The sequence below is a fragment of the Corvus moneduloides genome, chromosome 2 (genome assembly GCF_009650955.1).
Source record: "Corvus moneduloides isolate bCorMon1 chromosome 2, bCorMon1.pri, whole genome shotgun sequence".
NCBI lineage: Eukaryota > Metazoa > Chordata > Aves > Passeriformes > Corvidae > Corvus > Corvus moneduloides.
In genome coordinates this window covers 31,702,779-31,721,119 of record NC_045477.1, presented here as the reverse complement: position 1 = coordinate 31,721,119, position 18,341 = coordinate 31,702,779, and the positions used below count along the sequence as shown (strand labels likewise).

At 39.6% G+C, this 18,341-nt stretch overlaps 1 protein-coding gene across 1 annotated transcript in view; it reads left to right on the top strand.

Moving 5' to 3' along the window:
* The window catches only part of RSF1 (remodeling and spacing factor 1), a 67,131-nt gene extending 49,031 nt beyond the window's left edge, over nucleotides 1–18,100 (top strand). Inside the window, exons 11-16 of the mRNA XM_032098994.1 lie at nucleotides 150–256; nucleotides 3,196–3,263; nucleotides 4,349–4,556; nucleotides 6,288–6,511; nucleotides 8,470–8,661; nucleotides 10,385–18,100. Coding sequence (XP_031954885.1) covers nucleotides 150–256; nucleotides 3,196–3,263; nucleotides 4,349–4,556; nucleotides 6,288–6,511; nucleotides 8,470–8,661; nucleotides 10,385–10,959 — 1,374 coding nt within the window. The 3' untranslated portion in view covers nucleotides 10,960–18,100. The remainder of the gene's footprint in view (nucleotides 1–149; nucleotides 257–3,195; nucleotides 3,264–4,348; nucleotides 4,557–6,287; nucleotides 6,512–8,469; nucleotides 8,662–10,384) is intronic.
* Nucleotides 18,101–18,341: the final 241 nt, after the last annotated feature.

Here is an 18,341-nt window from a genome sequence, read left to right as displayed (position 1 = left end):
GTCACTATATTACAAGTTCAAATGTGCTGTGTTGGGCACATGAGCTTTCTAGACAGAATGAATAATCTGTATCACATGAGTTCAGTCATAATGACTGCGAAGGGAGAGAGAAGATAAAGCTTTTTGACACTTCTGTCTGATCTGAACAGGAGCCAGAAATACCTGAAGGCCAGGAAGAAAAGAAGAAAGATTCCAAAAAGCCCAAATCAAAACTCGAAAGGAGATCTACCAGAACCCGAAAGTGCATAAGCTACAGGTAAGCAGCTTGTTTAAATAGCTTGTACAGCAAAAGTCATACTGTTGTTTTCTTTCTGAATCATTCCACCAATTCTCATGTGAACTCCTACATTTAAAAGAGAAGCTCAACTAAACTGTCTTTGTTCTTTCCTCTGAATACTGGTTATGCTTGGTGGTTGTGAGAGCATGAGGTGGTACAGTAAAGGGGTGATGCATTAAAAAAATGAAAAGGTATCTGGTGTCTTGTTCAGGAATAGTTGAGAAGGTTTTGGTACTACTGCAGTTTCTGAAGTGAGTTAAAGCAGGTGAATCAAACCTCTCCTTTTTGCAAGGGAAACTTCTGCTTGTGTCTAAAGGCCTTCAATTCCTTGCTCTCTTCCCCCTCCCTGCTTTAGACCTCCCTTACATGAAAGGGGCATGAAAGTTAAAATGTAATTATCACACAGTACATCTAAAAATGTACCTCTTTAGAGAAATCTGTAACTCTTTAGAGAAATTGTGACAAAAATGCTATTAGTAAATGAAAGTGCCAAGATATTTGATATTTTGATATTGAGCATTCTGAAAGTAGAATAGGTCACTAAGGTTTCCAAAATTCAGCATAATCTTAATAATAACTTTTGTTCTCAGTGTATTACCAAGTTGTTTCTATAAACTGCTTTCTAAATAATACCTTGTGACACTGTGTCATCTTCAGTCCACTAGGCAAGTAGAATGCCTTTGGGATTAGAAAAGAATGTGGTTGCCTGAGAGATTGTGGGGGTTTGACCAAGATGCATTAGGAATGTTAAAAAAACCCCCTACCTTTCCAGTAGTTGCTTTATGTAGACCTTTATAATCAAAAATCAGAACACTCCAGTATTAGAACAGCAAACCTTGCAATAATACCATCATTGAGTTTAAAGTCAGCCTGGTTTTGCTGCTGAGGAGAGGCATCGTGTTTGTATAGGCTGGGTTTTCCAGCCTGGTCAGAACACTCAGTCTGACCTTGCTTAGCTGTTGGACTTTGATGACTTTTTCGGCAGAAGTCGCACTAATGAAAATGCCACTGCTGCTTTGGGAAATTAAGTATTCCTGTAAGGAGTGTTATGCTACAGGCAAGATTACATAGATCTGCTATTACATTAATAATAGGTCAGGCAGCATCTGACCACGGGGAAAAAAAACCCTTGCCTGTAGGGTGTGTGGCACAACTTCAGCAGGACCCATGTTGTGCAAAACCAGTACATTTTTATTGAAAGTAATGTTCCAGAAGAATCAGTCTTCTGATCAAAAGTGATAATCTTTCTTACAGACTACATCATGCACATAAGTTTGAGCTTAGAAAAATATTACATGTATCAGTGTGTTAGACTTATATGTCTGCAGTGAAATTCCACTGATATCACTGAGAGTTGTGACAGCAGGGGAAAATAAATGCTAAAGGTCTTATTCCAGTTTGAAACAGATCTGTATTGTGGAGCATCCTGGTTCTCTAAAAGATCTGTAATCCCTTTGTATCACCTGAGTCATCTGTTGAGTCCTCTCGTGAGCAAGTTAGCAAAAACCTGTATCATGAATAAAGCAGCAGCAGAAGAAATTATGTTCCATTACACCTAATGGACAAGCAGCTGTCAGCTCATGGCTGAGCTCAGGTTATTTGGTAGCAGCAGTTTTGAAAGCATTAAGTGATTTCTCACATTTTAAAGAGGGGATTTTTTTAGCTATGTGGAGGGAAAACAGTGTTTGAGTAATATGGAACTAATCTTACTAATGGAATAACTTCCAAGTTATTTCCTCACTGGGTAGAGCTGCCTTGAGCATGGTATGCAGTTGTTCTTAAAGAATATAAAGATATCAGAAGTTCTTCACCTTACTTTTAAAGGAGAAAGTGTTTTATGCTTACTATTGGAATACAGAGTAAACTATTAGACTGCTGGAGGTTCCTATGGAGGGCCAAGGTAAATATAACTGTAATCTCTCTTTCATGACTGAGAAATGGAATCTTTAATGAATGTATTGTCCAATTGTTAGTTGTCTGTATCTGAAAAAATGCAAAAAATTAACTTTTTGAAAAACAAGAAGAAAAATTTACATCTAAATAAAATATCTTTTCTATATAGTTAATAAAATTTGTACCTTTGCATGTCGGAGCTCAAGGCCTCTCTTTGTTGGAACAGGTAACAATCCTTTTCTATGGAATTGGAATTCATAACTGAAGAAACAAACTGAGGTCATCTGTGTTGAAAGGATTGGATCTCTTCAGTTTGCTGTTCTCCTTAAATGAGTTACTCAGGGTGCAGAGGTTGATGCAGTTTTAGAAAAGCTGTTGCAGGACAAACACACTCAAATACTTTGCTTTTGTTTGTCCTATTCAGTTATCCTATTCGGTAACATTGCATTACAACTTACTTATGTAGATTTACAAGGAACTTTGTACTTTGTGTTTTATTTTATCTGTTCAGCTTAGAATGTTGCAGATCCATAAAGTATCATGAGCTTTAAGAGTAGAAAGCAGCTATATGAAATCAGAATAAAGACAGAATAAAGAATTTTACATTGAGTTTAATAGATGATTCTCAGGCTGTTTTGAAGGTTGGTAGAGCTAATGTCATCTAATAAAAGTGGAAAAAGTGATGAATACTTTGTGTGAAAATGCCACTGAAACTATTTTAAAGAAGTTTCAGATTATATATTGTTAAATTCACAGGCATGTTGTGTAAAATGGAAGGGGATTTCTGTTCATATAACTCAATAGTAAGAGAGGCAGTGGTAAATAATTTGCAAGCAAATAGAAATAAGAAACACAACTTTGATAATAAAATAGCCATTTTTTAAAAATCTGGCCCATTATTTTAGTTTATTATGTATCCAGCCCACTGTCTGTGCAGTGTAACTTCTTCAGATTTTGAGGTGTGTTTTCATAACGATTTAATTAAGGTTCACTTCAAAGTGGTAAATGAAAGCTGTTATTTTTAGGTTTGATGAATTTGATGAGGCAATTGATGAGGCAATTGAAGATGATATCAAGGAGGCTGATGGAGGAGGTATGTTTCTGATGTTACTTGTTTTCCATTGCAATGGTGATAAGAAGATGGAGACCAAATTTATTTTGATAGGAGAAGCAACAAATATAATCCTCTCCCTTTAAACTTTGAAGTTTGCCAGGGTTTTTTTTACTGCTGTATTTTTGGACATGAAGTAAATTTCCCTTAGGAATGGTCATCCCAAGCTGGCAAAAGGTGTCAGAAAATTAGTAAAAGTTGATAGTTAAATTCAGCCTGTACGGGTTTTTATATATGTAATGAGTAAATTTTGGATTTGAGATTGGAGTGGCAGCAGTGCTCTTGACATTTGTCCCCTGTAAAAAGAGGGCTCACAAATTGCTCTGCAACTGGACCCTCTGAAGCCTGTGTGTACCAAATTTTCTTAATATTCATCCAGCTCTATAAGCACTTCTCAGCTGAATGTGAGTAAAGTGAAATTCTGTTCTTTGTTGCCTGTTAAGGCAAAAGAGATCTTCCGCACTGTCTGAGGGATGGAGGTGGATTTGTGCTTCTGTATCACCTTCGCTTGCCTGGAGAAAACAGCCATGAAGTATTGTCCCTCAGTTGTTTGGCCTGTGGCATTTCCATGCACTCACCAGATTCAGAAGCTCATGGATGTAGGCAGACAATCTGAAAATCGTGTGTCTGTGGGTGTGTAACACAAGGTCCACTACAGTAAACATAACCAAGTCTCAACACTGAAGCAACTTTTCAAAAACTCTACTTCCTGGCCAAACAGCTACTCAAACACTTAATCTCCCAAGAAGGGTATTCAGCATTACAAAAAAAGTATATTTTTTGATAATTGCCCTCTCAAAAGGCATTGGTGGGGTAATAATGTGGGTTGGGGTTGAGCATCAGAGTGCTGACACTTAACCATGACCTTCTGCATGGACCACAGTATTTCCAAGCGACCACAGCTGGGCTGTGTGTGTCAGGAGCAAGACTCTGGACAGAGTCTTGCTTGACAAAAAAATATTCTGCTTTACAGAAAATAAACTGAAGTTAAGCACATGCAAGATCTGTGGAAAGTTAAGCAAGAAAATAAACTTGCTATTGATTCCCCTTTCTGTCTCTGAATTCAGGCATTGGCAGAGGCAAAGACATGTCAAATATCACAGGTCACCGTGGAAAAGACATTTCCACAATCCTAGAGGAAGAAAGGAAGGAAAACAAGCGACCACAAAGGGCTGCTGCAGCACGACGCAAGAAACGACGGCGACTAAATGACTTGGATAGTGACAGTAACATGGATGAAGAGGAGAGTGAGGATGAATTCAAGATCAGTGATGGGTAGGTCTGCAATTTAACTTCCACCACAAATCACTGACCTCTACAGGCTTCTGTGACTCTGCAGTGCCCCTGAAATGATCATCAGGAGCATGTTCCCAGTGCTGGGATGGCACTACACAGTGCCAGTAAAAGTCACAGAATGATAGAATGATTTGGGTTGAAAGGGACCTTAAAGATCACCCAGTTCCAAACCCCCTACCATGAGGTCCTCCTTACCTAGGGGAGCATCATTGTACTGGAAAAACTGCACTCTGGATCCATGTGCTGACATCATCCAATTAAATTTTAAGCATAACACATTCTGGAAATGTTACTGGGATGTTTGAGGCCTCACTACAGGCTTTTGTTGGTGAAGGAGCCAGGTGGGCTCAGTTCTCTGGCTAATGTGACTGTCCAGCAGAAATCCTTAACAAAAATGTAGCTAAAATGAAGCTGCTTGTTTCCTTTTAAAAATAAAAGTTGAAATTCCTATTCTGTGGGAATTTTTTTTGGCCCGATTGTCATTTAGAAATTGGAAGAGGAAAATTTTCATTATTTAGAGCATGCGGAACTTGACAGGCAGATTCTGAAATTAGTTCTTCATTGCTGCTCTGTAGGAGGTAGAGTTTGAAAACAGCGAAAGAAGTGGCTTATACTGTAGAAAACAAATACACGTCATGTGAAGCTTTAAACTACATGAGTATTGCTCTGGCTGACTGAAACTCACTTTCCACAGAATTTCTCATCATTCAGTCTGGGCAGTTAGTGATGTTAAAAAAATTGATAATTTTAGATTAACTTTATGCCTCAATGAAGCAACATAATAAAGCAAGCATGAGGCTGTAGGCTCTTCACCAGCAACATTTGAAGCTTTACACCAATCACTGGAGTCAATTTACTAAGTGTATGGAAAATCTATACAAGATAGATGCAAATTTTGAGCTTTGTTTTTCACCTGTGACCGTGCTGAGGACATTTCAGTGGCACCCTGAATAATTGAGCTACGTGTGCTGGAAATTTCCAATCAATGAGTGTAGCTTGTGGAAATGTCATAGAATTAATAGTGCATTGATCTGTTAAAGTGTACTCATGCATTTTCAGCTCCATCCTCTGCTTAGGACCTTCTGGATCTTACACTGGAATTTAGGTTTGGCTAGCAGCCAAATGCAAATGACTGTGTACCTTCAGTGCTCAATGGTTTTTAAAAAAGCCTTGTCTCCTTGGAAATTGTGGGAATGTTACAAGTTTATGAGGTTGTGAGGTGCATGTTTTGCATTAGAGCCATAGTTTTGTGTTAAGACACGATATTCTAATTCTCAGAAATCATGTGGGGACAGTTCTTGGTTTGTGAAGGAGAGGTCAGCTTTGCTAGAACATGGTTGGTGTTTTTTCCCCTCCACAGGTACTGCTATGCAGACATTACATTGCAGTGAACCATATGAATGCTCCAGAATCTGTCCTATGTTAATGCCTCCTGCAGTGTTGGTTTTTTTGACAGAGTGTTTCTATCCACCTGCTGTTCTGGTCTGCTGTGTAATGTCATGCACTGTGGAGCCATATCCCAAATACACAGCTGAAACCTTATGTCAGTGATGGCAGGTTGCTCTCTCTGGGTCTTTGCCCCTCATTATAAGATTTGTGCTTCTTTTTGTTTTGTATAAAACAACACTTATCACTTGCTTGTAAAATACAAGTACTATTTCCTTTAGTTTTGATACCTATCTCTGTTGTCTGGGGTTTTCCTTTGAACAGATCTCAGGATGAGTTTGTTATATCAGAGGAAAATCTAGATGAAAGTGAAGATGACCCACCATCGAACGAGGACAGTGACTCCGAGTTCTGTGCCCGCATCTCCAGACGACACCTCTCTAGGCCCATGAGGCAAAGCAGGCGGTTACGAAGGAAAACAGTCAAGAAAAAATACTCTGAAGATGATGAAGACGAAGATTCTGAGGACAATTCAAGCAGAGAGTCTGGTGAGTATAAGCAATCTTAGATATTTTAAGTACTTTGTTCTGGAGAGAGGAAGATTGGGAGTCTCAGTTCCTGTCAGGACTGACACTAACTTTTTTTGCTTGCTTTGGTCAAATCAGATATCATCTTTGCTGTAAAGCAGTTTGCTACTTGTTCTGCTGTTGGTATTTTTCAGGAAACTGGTATTAAACACTAGGTTCTTGGCATTTCTAGGTAGTTACGTATTTAAATAAATGCTTGTCCTATAATTCTAGAGGCCACCTTTGTGGATAGTTGCAGCTACCTCTGCACCTCTCCTGTTTGACACATGATTACAGGAAAGAGGATGGAGACAAAAGTGTGCTTCTTTATAGCTACTAGAAGACCTTCTGAACACATCTATCAAAAAGATTCTGAAAGAAACATTTTCTGTCACTTTTATGGAAGAAAACTTCAGTTGTATGGCATTCTGTGTTTTCTGGCAGGCTTGAAGGCAAAGAATAACACCATGAATCTCTCTCTCCTAAAATTATCCTTAAAATCTTTAGTAAATGAAGACTCTTGCATCACAGGAGAACCTAATAATTCACTTTATTCTACTTGTCCTTCAACTATTTCATTTTCTGTTGGCACGGTTTGAAGTATGAGAATAGTACCTGCAATACTTTAACCTTTTCATGATCAGCATCTTTCTCTGAAGACTGTCCTCCTTGTTTTGCCTCATTTGAGACACAGACTAGAAAGTACCATATACATGAGCACTCATGTTTTCTCACTCTTACTGTGAATTTAAGGTTCTAGCTATACTGGAGTGTTAACTTGCTGCAGTGTGTGTTATCTTTCCAATGTTTTGTCTGTCTGTGTAGAATATAGATGATGAACATGTTGGAGTAAGTTGCTTTGGAGTACTGATTTCCAGAAGGAGGGTTCATGCATGGACAGATGAAGACAGCTGTATGAGTGGTTAGAGTGATTGTTGTCTCCCTGTCCTCAATGCCTCACTGCACTGATCATAAGCTCTTATCAATGAAGATACTGGCAGAAATCTAAAGAGGTTGCTTATCTGTTCTATAATGCCCAGGAGCAAGTGTTTGTTTCCTGGTGGACACACATCTGTGATAAAATAAACTGATTTCAGTATAATTCTATATATATATGAAAGTATAATCTTAACTGTGTGTTTCTATTTCTCTCTCACCTTTATTATTGTCCATCAGGATCCTGCTTTAAGCCTGTTTTGAGCTAAGGAAGTCAGGTGCCCTGCAAGTGGCTTTGTTTTCAGTCTCCAGAGATGGAATTTCTTTCTGAAGCTGGTTGTTCTTGCTGACTTGCTCTATTTCTTTGCCTAATGTTTTAGGAAGTAAAGAGGATGCCACTTTGTTCTGTGACTCATGTCAATCACTAACTTAGGAACAGTGTGTGACTTTTATAGAAATGTATCTTGGGATAATTGTTCTGGCATAGCTCAGTGAAAAGCAGCTGAAGTTGATTTGAGGCTATTTTCAACTGATGTAAATAAATTTAATTTTTGAAGACATTAGCTGCAGTAGACTGGTGCAGGAAGAATTGTGATTACTGGTAAGTTTCTTCTGTATGGTTTCTGTTTTAAGCAAATTCATGATTGAGGGAAACTGATTTTTGTTGTTAACCGATATAGCTCAGGTCCTGGAGTTTCATCTTGTCAGTCGTTTTTCATCTACCTGTTCTTAAAGTCTTCTAGTAGAGTACAATTTATTTAAATTTTAAATACAGAACAGACTCTCCTGAGGCACTGGTAACATGCGCCATCAGCTCCAGTTCAGTAAGTGAAGTGGTTATTTCCACTGTCAGGAGTTCTAGAGATGTCTTTGACACCAATAGAGATGAGGCAACAAAAACACTGTAAGGAAAAATATCTGAATTAGGAAACTTAACTAAATTTTTTTTGTGAGGCAGTTTTGCTTTGATGGAATAATGCATGTCACTGTTTTGTTCCATACAGAGAGTGGTGATTACACAGATTACAGTGATGATGATTACCTGGAAACCAGGAGGAGAAGATCAAGACGGAATCAGAAGAGACAAGTTAATTATAAGGAAGATTCAGAAAGTGATGGCTCACAGAAAAGTGTCCGATATGGGAAGGAGTTGAGAAGAGTTCATAAACGCAGGCTCTCCACTTCAGATAGTGAAGGTAAAATAAACAGTCTGGCATTTCCAGGAGCTGGTGTATGTCAGCATTAGCACGAGGGGAAAGCTATATAGTTCTGAGATTTCAGAGACTTGTTTTTCTAGAGTTTCTTGATGTTTCTCAGAGACTCTTTCCTTCTGAAACAGCCCACTGGTACTTCATGATGCACTGAGTCACTTCTCAAATTCATCATTACCCCTAATCCTGACTTACAGGTCTGAATGTACTGTGCCTGGCACAGAGTGTTGGGATTCCAGAATTGGCACTAATGCAACTATTTCACCATGTTTCTCTTAAGAGGTCACAAAACTGCATCCCACGAGCCTCTAAAGATTGTCTTATGTAAGAGGAAGGGCATTGCCTCTGGTGCCTTGACTGTGTTTGTGCTGGTGGTTCAGACTCATTCTATCTCCTGTTTAAGGAGCTGTGCAAAGTGCAGAGGAAGCCTCTCTCAGTAATGCCAGTCACACTGAGCGATTGGTGTGCTTTGTGATGTATAACTAATTAGCTTTTACGAAACCAACCACTGACTTGAGCTGTTTTGGATTGTGGGTGCCCAGCTTATGAGACCTTAGGTCCGGCTTTCCAAATGCTGAGCGGTGCAGGTTGCGATGGATACCAGGCTTCATCAGAAAATGAGCCATCCTTGACAGCCCAAGTGCCTCAGTTTTGGAAGGGCTGTCCTGAGATTACAGAGTGGTAGAGTATCCTCTAGGTGAAGAGAAACAAGTATGTGATGCAAGTGTGTAGTATCTCAAAAACATGATCTTCAATACAGCCTGTTCTCAGGAATCCGCTCTCTGGTGGCTTTTGTTTTTCCCAGCACTAGTGGCTTTAAACATTCCTTGATTGACACTGTCTTTTCTTCATGAAATCCCATCTGCTCGGGTATTTTTGGTACTGGCTTTCCATGCATTAAAATCAGCACCATCTAGCACCTTTCCAGCACTCTCCCACAGTTCCCACAGTATATCATAAAATGCATAAGAGCATTACTGGAATTGTAATTACTTTGAAAATAGAGGAACACTGACAGTCTCTATCAACTTGAACCTACATTAAATAATACCCTTTAAAATGAAAATTCACGATTTCTAGTGGAAATCACAAAGACACAACAAATTGTTTGCCATTTGATTTTTCAGTTTCCATCGCTTCTCACCACAACCATCAAAGATCAGTGTAAAGGCTGTCAGTGTGTAGGCAATAAAACCAAGCTTCCCATTAAAGAGCAGCAAACTTTAGGTGACAGGCAGCGTTCCTTTACTTTAGAAGTTGTATATAATTTGGGCGTGGCAGGGGTATAGTACAGCTTTGTGTGTGTGTGTAGATATATGAATTTTATGACAGAGCAGCCATTATTTGGGTTCTCAGTTTCTGTCAGGGCACAAATAAAGTGCATACTGTGAGATGAGGAATGCAGTTCTGCGTTATTCACAGCATGGAGTTACCAATTTTAGGGGAGAATACACCTACTTCCAAAGCCTTTGGTACTCCTCATCTTGGAAACAGAATATCCATAAGTTGTTGATACTTGCTACATTAGAAGTTTATTTAAAAAGAAAAAAGAATGCAAGCGTTTGGGCTTGGTTGGGGAACCTGGGGAAGGAGACAGAAATGTGTGTGCTGAGAGAGCTGTCTTGTTAATGAGTGTGAAAGGTGAAAAATAAAGTGTAAATGTTGCACTGAGATTTGCTAATGGCTCTAAGTCTACTGCTTCTTCCAGAGAGCTACACATCTAAGAACTCTGAAGATGATGAATCCACAAAGGAGTCAAAGCGATTGATTCGAAAACGTCGGCGAAGTACGGATGACTATTCTGAGGAAGGAGGAGAGGATGAGGAGGAAGAAGGGAAGCCTGTCCGCAAACGCCTGAATCGAATCGAGACTGACGAGGAAGATACCTGTGAAAACGCGAATGACGACACAGAAACCCCCGCTCCTGCAGATAAGCTGCCAGCAGCACAAGCCCCCCAAGACAACCCCAAGAAGCACTGCTACCGGATAGAGAGTGATGACGAAGATGACTTTGATAACGTAGGGAAAGTAGAGAGCCCTTTGGACTACAGCCTGGTGGACTTGCCTTCCACCAATGGACAGAGCCCAGGGAAAACCATTGAGAACTTGATTGGCAAGCCAAGTGAGAAGACCCAGGCTCCCAAGGACAGCACAGCCAGCGCCAGCCTGGCGCCCAACGGGACAGGGAGTGGGCAGGAAGCAGTAGGGCCGGAGGAAGATGAAGATGAACTTTTGAGAGTGACTGACCTTGTTGATTACGTCTGTAACAGTGAACAGTTATAAGACTTCCATTTTTGTGCTAATTTATTCCACGGTAGCTCATACCAGCGGGCCAGTTATTAAAAGCTGTTTTATTTTTCCTAGAAAATTCTCCACTACAGTATCACTTTCTAGAAGCAAGAATTTCACCAGTCCTGCAGTCTTTCTGTGAAGTGACCAGTTTTGAACTTTGAATTGCTGTAAATTCCCTCTCTTACCCCCCCTCCTCCTTCCAAGTCCATGGTCCTGGGTAATTTCACTCACAAAAACCTTATAACAACAAGAGATTTGTATATTTTTGACTTTATATTTCCTGAGTGCATACAAATTTGTGGAAATGGGTGGCCTAAGAAAGCATTCCAAATCAGTCAGGGCCCAAACCGGAACTGGGGTGGGTTTGACTCAAGGGGTGGGGGGACGGGAGGGGGGTGGTGCAGAAGCACTTGTGCTTTAGCTTTTTCATATGAGATATATATTATATTTAAATGTTCACAACTTAGATTACAACTTAACAGACAGTTAAAAGCAAAATTAATGTCTGTACTGTCGCATTTTGTGAGTTGTAGGTTAACATACCATAGCTCATTTTAGTAATCACCTTCATGGAAGCAGTTTGATTTTAATACTGGAGGCAAACAGAATTATTAGAGGCCAAGAAGGTACCATAAACAAGAACTCTGCTATCCATTATGACTTGCAGACTTTCCTAATAAACATCCTTTAAAGTGTTTGTACAGTGAAGTGTACTGTAATGAAGTTTTTGACAGTCGAAACACTCTAGCCATGAATTTCTAAAGCGATCTCATGCACAGTTCATCAGATGGCCTTCAATGCACAGTGTCTAGTGGGAGGACGTATTGACGTCAAGTTAGTCTGTAAGCTGGATGTCAAGTAAGTCTGTAAACACTGCAAACTTTTACAGACAAAAGAACACTGCGGTCGCTGCCCGGCCACGTGAGTTTCACCACCAGTTGGAGTATTCTGAACAAAATGTGTTTGTACAAACAGCATTGACCACAGAATGACAGTGCATCAGAGGATGGAGGGATTTTCAAATAAACCATGACTGGTCCATTCATGCCCTTAATATCTACTTCAAATTGAAGTAAACAAATGGAACAGTTTTCCTTTTGGAGGTTTCCTGTTTGGGGTTTGTGTGTGGTTTTTTTTTTGGTTTTACTTATCTGCCTGGATGTATTAGCAGGTTTTGAATGTAGTTGTTGGCCTTTGGCCATTAGAATTTTCTTAAAATACATTTTAATAACTGTCATGTGACCAACTGATTTCAAGAAGGCAGAGTTTGAGAGAAACGCTTGACTCCAAGACATCTCATCAACTTTTGAGCAGGCATGAAGTGATATGTGCTTTTTTCAAGGGAAAAAAAAGACAATGGAAGAATAAAAACCCCACCAAATCAACATGGGGGCACATCAAGAGCATTCAGTATTCTCTTTACTCTGATTAAGATGCAGGCTGTAGCATTTGTACATGTTATAGGACACAGACAGCTCAAACAGATCTGCCAAACATTGAAATCCAAAAAGGTCACATCTATTAATCCTTTTGCTCTGAGATTTGGATTTTTGACTGGTGTTTATGTCCATTGCCGGCAATGGATGCACCAAAACTGCTGCTGCCACTGTGGAGTGAGTTCTCCTTTCCTGCCCCACCTGATTCCCTTCCATTATATTGTATTTACTAGTCAGTCATTAAGCACTTCTGTTTTCTTGTAATAAAACCAGCATTAGGCCTTTACTAAATACCTCTAGAAAACCTAGATCCAAAATTTACCTACCTTCTGGCCTTTAAAGTCTTGGTTTTGTTTCCCCACCTCTTTCTCCACAAGGTCTGTCAGAACCCCTCCATAACACTTACTTGTTTGGGTTCTAGCAGTGCACATATCATGCTATAAAACTAGGATCAGAAAGATGCAAAAAAATGGAACTTGCTCATTATCTGCTGTGCTAAGCAAGCTTGTGATTAAAAACAAAGAGAAGTCACTCTCTACATGACAATTTAATTTCCTCAAAGATTACATGTTTTCCTACCTTACTAGTGTTAACAACAGTTAAATGATTAAAATGGGGTAGTGACGAGCCACAGAAACTTAGAATGAGTTCTTAAAAGCATGTGTAGTGTTTTAAGCTACTCTAGTGCTTTCTTTGCTTAGGTGATACATAAATGTAGTGCTTCTAAATTCTAATATACTTGTGGTTTAGAACCAGTAAGAACATACGGCTTCTACTTGTCCATGGCGGTAGCTGCTGAGCATTTTTAATACTTGCAGTGCAAACTGATTCACATACAGCAACACTGTGCAATTGATGGTTCTTCATTTGTTTTGGCAGTGCCATATTTTTCTTTGCTGCCTGAGGGAGCCTTTTAGTATCTGATCAAACATTCTTGCTTGTAGAGTCAACTGCAAATGCTAAACACATAGTGGGCAGGTAATTGTCCATGTAAGAAAATACAAAAGATTTAGAATTCTGAATATACTAATCAGGAAAAAAATTTGAGTGCTGAGTTAGAGTGATGTAAAAGCAGGAAAGACCAGGAAGCAAATTAGGAGCATTGAAGCTTGCATCAGGAGTGTCATGTTTTAAAAATGGCCAGTTGTTACCAAATTTTACTTTCTCTAGGTCACTTCTCAAAAGCAACTTTTCTGTCTTGTAAGAAGTCACCCTTGGTACCTGACATGGCTTCATCGCACAGGATCTGGAGTTCCTCCTTAGATCAGTGGGAATGGTGTGCAAGGAAAAACTGCAAAAAGTGCTCTGGAAAGTATTACCATTTTAAAACTTGGTATTTTTCTCATTTTTAAGGCTTCCTGCTTGGTGGAAAATGTATAGTCTGTTTGGGAAGATGACATTTTCTCAGAGGCCAGCTATCACACAGGGTTCATGCTGTTACAGTACGTATATGTGATTCCAGAGTGAAAATGCCTTCCTGGTGTCCTTACAGTCTTGTGCCCTTCTGTGCTCAGTGTGAGATCAGAAGTTAGTTGTCTTTGAATAGTGATCTTCAGGTGTACCTTTGGGCTTAAGCTCAAACTGAATGGGAAACAGGGGCAACAGGCCAGTGTTTTTAACGAGAACAAGCAGCTACTGGCAGAACATGCAGAGCATTTATTCAGCTTGTTTACTCCACACAGATTGTCACTAAAAGCTTTGTCTTTTTTTACCTGTAAGCTCTTCTGTGTATAACTGACTGGGAGGAGAACTATGCGTAGTCTAAGTAGCTGGGAGGAAGAACATATAAATCAAGTGGAATGGATTTTTTTTGTGCCACCAAGATAAATGCTGGCTGTTTGCTTCCCTGTGTGGGGCTTCTGTGACTCAGCAACAAAAAGCACACAAGCAGGGCCACTCTGCAGTAATGAATGGAGTGTGTCAATCTGAGCAGAAGGGGGAGATAGATTTAACAACTGGGTTGGTTTCACCACAGTTGCTGTCTTCTGGTTGCTGAGTGATAAACCTGAGCATATTCTTGATATAAAATGGAAAATGACATCACATTTAACGACCCTTAGTTAGCAAGGCCAGTGCTGAACAATCAACTCTTTGATACTTTCATTTTGTACATGTTGAATTACGTTATGAAATCACTGCATCTTCCTGATTATTTTTTGAATGAAAAGATTGCTCTGGTCTAGCAGCACTTAAGAGAAACAAGAGATGCTTTTTTTAAAAAGGTCATTTTTGAAGTGTCACCTTAAAGATTTTGTTGTATTAAGTGTCTCCGTTACTCTCCATATTATAGGAGCTAATGACTTAGTTGGACTTGTTTTCTGTTCACTTCTGTTTTCTAATTGCTGTGTCTGAACTCTTGGTGAGAGACTTTACATTAAGAAGCTCAAGGGGCAAAAAAAGTATGTTCACAAAAGAAAAATTGTGTGGTAGTGGTACACTTGTTCTGATTTCTCTTCACATCTATTATTTGAACTACGCTGGTATCCAGATGCTGCAACTGTTAAATAATTTTAATCCTTCATTGTCAGGGGGTCCATTTTTATACCTCTGTTTTCAGGTGCTTATAACATGGTTTTCAGTTTTCTTCAGTAGGAAGCTCTAGTCTAAACCTTCCAATGATGATTTCAAATCACATATTTTCACAAACTTCTTTTATGAAAAGTAAGCAAGGAATTTTTACAGCACCTGCTTTTAAAATTCACTTCGTACACAGTGATTTAAATAAATTATGGCAGTAATGCTCACCCCCAGAACTGGTCTGAAAGATTTGTATCACCTAATTCAAAAAGGCTTTATATAGGCCTTGAAAATTTGGTTTGATACATGTGCAGTGACTGCTATTCACAGACTTGTAATACGGTTCTGATGTGCAGTGTGTGCACCCTAGGTATATATTTGCATTTCATGTATGCTTCTGATTTGGTGGGTATATAAAATCCTTAAATATATATGAATATATGTAGAAGATGAAGTATCTTCAAATGAAACCGTAACTTTGGGAAAAAATCCGTGTTGAATATGGTGTGGGAATCTCTAGAAATAAGGGAGCAGAATTTTGCAATTCCTTAAGTGTTTAAACCTTCCATAGAAGCGTTTAGGATATTGTCTGAAGTAAGGATTTGCAGGATCAAGACCACATTTCCTGGTCGTTTCATCTTCCTCCCCTTCCCTAACAGCGTAGGGGCTATATCTCACTTAAAATGTTGGAAGGCAGAAAGTAAAAAAATCCGGCAGAAATTATCCACTTGGGGTTTTTTTTCTGGTATATCTGATGTAAGAAAAATTCTATGACTAATTTTTGATGCTTTACCCAGTCTGAGACCTAACAGAGAGCTCTGGCTTCAGAAATATTTATCAGTTGGAAATTATTTCTGGACACCCAGCAGTTGGGGTATTGAGGATTACTAATCACTTTGGAAAGTCACATCACTTACCAAGCTCTTCTTTTGGATTAGGTGTAACTAACTGAGATAGTTCCAAACAACAAAAATGTGGGAATAATTGTCCCAACACTTCAGAGTAATTTAACTTACTTTGTATATTGCAAAAGATGTATATTGCTTAGTATAACACGTAAAAAAACCATTGTGTAGAGCTTCTGGGGGAAAGAATAAAACTCTTTAAAGTAGTTAAGTTTTTATAGTTGAATCTGTGGTGTAAAGCCCCCCGATTCAACTGCAATTAAAAGCAAGTCTTACAACTTGGGTTTTTGACTATCATCTTGCAAATGCTGGCGCCCCACACCTGAGCTGAGGAGCAGGCGAGGGGGCAGCACTGCAGTTAGAGGGGCACACGTGCCTGCCAGTGGATCTGCTGTTGCTCCCTACAACCCCAAAGGTTGCTGAGGAGAGCCGAGCGACGGCGCGGCTCCGTTTGTTCGGCTGGTTTACTTCGTGCACTTTGCAGCACTTTGTGTATAGTCAGTCTCACTGGTTCCCCAGGTGCAGACCGAGTCACTCGCTCCTGCTGTTTGGATGCTTGTTCCAATAACAGGGGAGATGGGGAGTAGATGGAGGGAAGCGGAATGGAATAGTGTGTATGCAAACCCAGGCCATTTGCAAGACAGGTCTTGGACAGGCCTAGAAACTACTTGTGACATGCCCTTTAAAGGCTGAATTTCCAAAGGAAGGTCTCCATTGAGGAGAATCATCCCGATACCCTCCTTTTCTCATCCTGATTTTCAAAGTAACTGGAAAATGTACTTTATGTCTCCTTCCTTGAGAGAATAAATAATGTTCCTCCATCAGTGCAATGTGGATGTGGAAAAAATTAGAATCAGTCTGTAGAATATTATGACAATGTTTGTCTCTAGGGATGACAGAGTTCGCACAGTTTGCTTTCTTGTTTGTTCCTCTTACTGTGTCCCACACAACTGAATTTGGATCAGTCTGTCAGAACTTAAATGATTCTACAGGGATAAAGTCCTTCTGCAAAAACACATTATAGACCTCGTTACCAGTGCATCGTTTGTTAGTTAGAACAGATAAAAGTCCTTAATAGATACTAATCTGCTACTCGAGGTAGTTGTAGAAAAGGACATCAAGTCATAAAGCTGTAAGCCTTGTTTAGTTTTCCATTTTGTACTCATTATATGGACTCTAAAATCTTGTACAGTACCTTATTCCTATCCTATATTCATTCAAAGGATGCTCCTCCCCCTAACTGGCATTAAACCGCTGTGTTGCCAGTGCAGTTGCTGGTTCCTGCCCGTGTTTCACAGCCATCCTGCTGCACCCAGGGGATGGATGTGACTGATCCAAACGCGTCACGTTACCATTCCTGGGTGCAGGGCAGTTCCCACACAGGCACACGTCCTGTCCAGGAGACAAACATCGGGGATTCTCAGCATCCCAGGTGGATGCTTACCCTCCAGTATTCTTTTGAGAACTGGATCGATTCTGCCAGATAGGTCTTTTAAAATTTAAGATATGCCTACATGAAATACAGTTTTGTCTTGCTGCCGTGTGCTGTTTGTATGTTTGTAAAGATGCCTTGAGTTCCTTAAAAATGGTCTCCACAGCTGGCCTCATCTTTTGTTTTCTTTCTCTAAAGAATTAACACAGTAAAGTTCCACAAGCTGAGCTCTTTATGTAGAGTTTAATCCTTGCATTTTTTGAGTCCTGAACCCTGGTTTTTTCAGTCTCTCTTCAATCATGACTTGCTACAATATCAAAGGGAAAGGACCGAGGGGACACACACTGTGTGTGTGGGAAGGGGGGGAGATACCTTGAAAAAACTGGAAGTGTTATTCTTGTTGCACATAAATTGGGTGGTGCTTTCACTGTCTTTTCCCTCCCACTGGTAATACCACGTGCATGTAAAACATGCTGCGTTAAAACTTTTTAAAATGGAAGTCATGGTGGCATAGTGCTCAAAGGGTTAACTGCAGTTTATTAACAGCTAATGTTTTTAGAATTGCAGTACACAACTGTTTAAATACTGTATTCCTTGTAAATGAAGTAAGAAAAAATGTTAAGGCTGGTGCCAATATTTTTGTTAATGAATTGTTCAGCGTTGTCTCTCACTACAGTCTGGTCAGAACTCTTTGTGTATAAGCTGGGCCTGAAGCCATTTTATAGCTTGTAGGCCTAATTGTGTAACTTTTCTTTCATAATGGTTTTGTTATAATATCTACTGTCATTTCTTTCATATAAATATGACATGTAAATTGTCATAATAAAAAAAAATTGAAATAACTCGATGTACAAAGTATAATGTGTATTGCAGATACAAGTGCTTTTTAATGGGCATTACACATGCACGTACCTCTCTTAGTTTTCGAACGAGCACTGAGTAATGGCTGCTGTGTATTGTTCCATGACGGGGCCACTGCCTGCCATGGGGACGGGCAACTCCTGGTTTATGTTGGTTTTATTATGGCAGCTCATCTGACAGAGTCTTTTCTTTCTTTGAGCAGCTCTGGCTGATGGTGGGGAA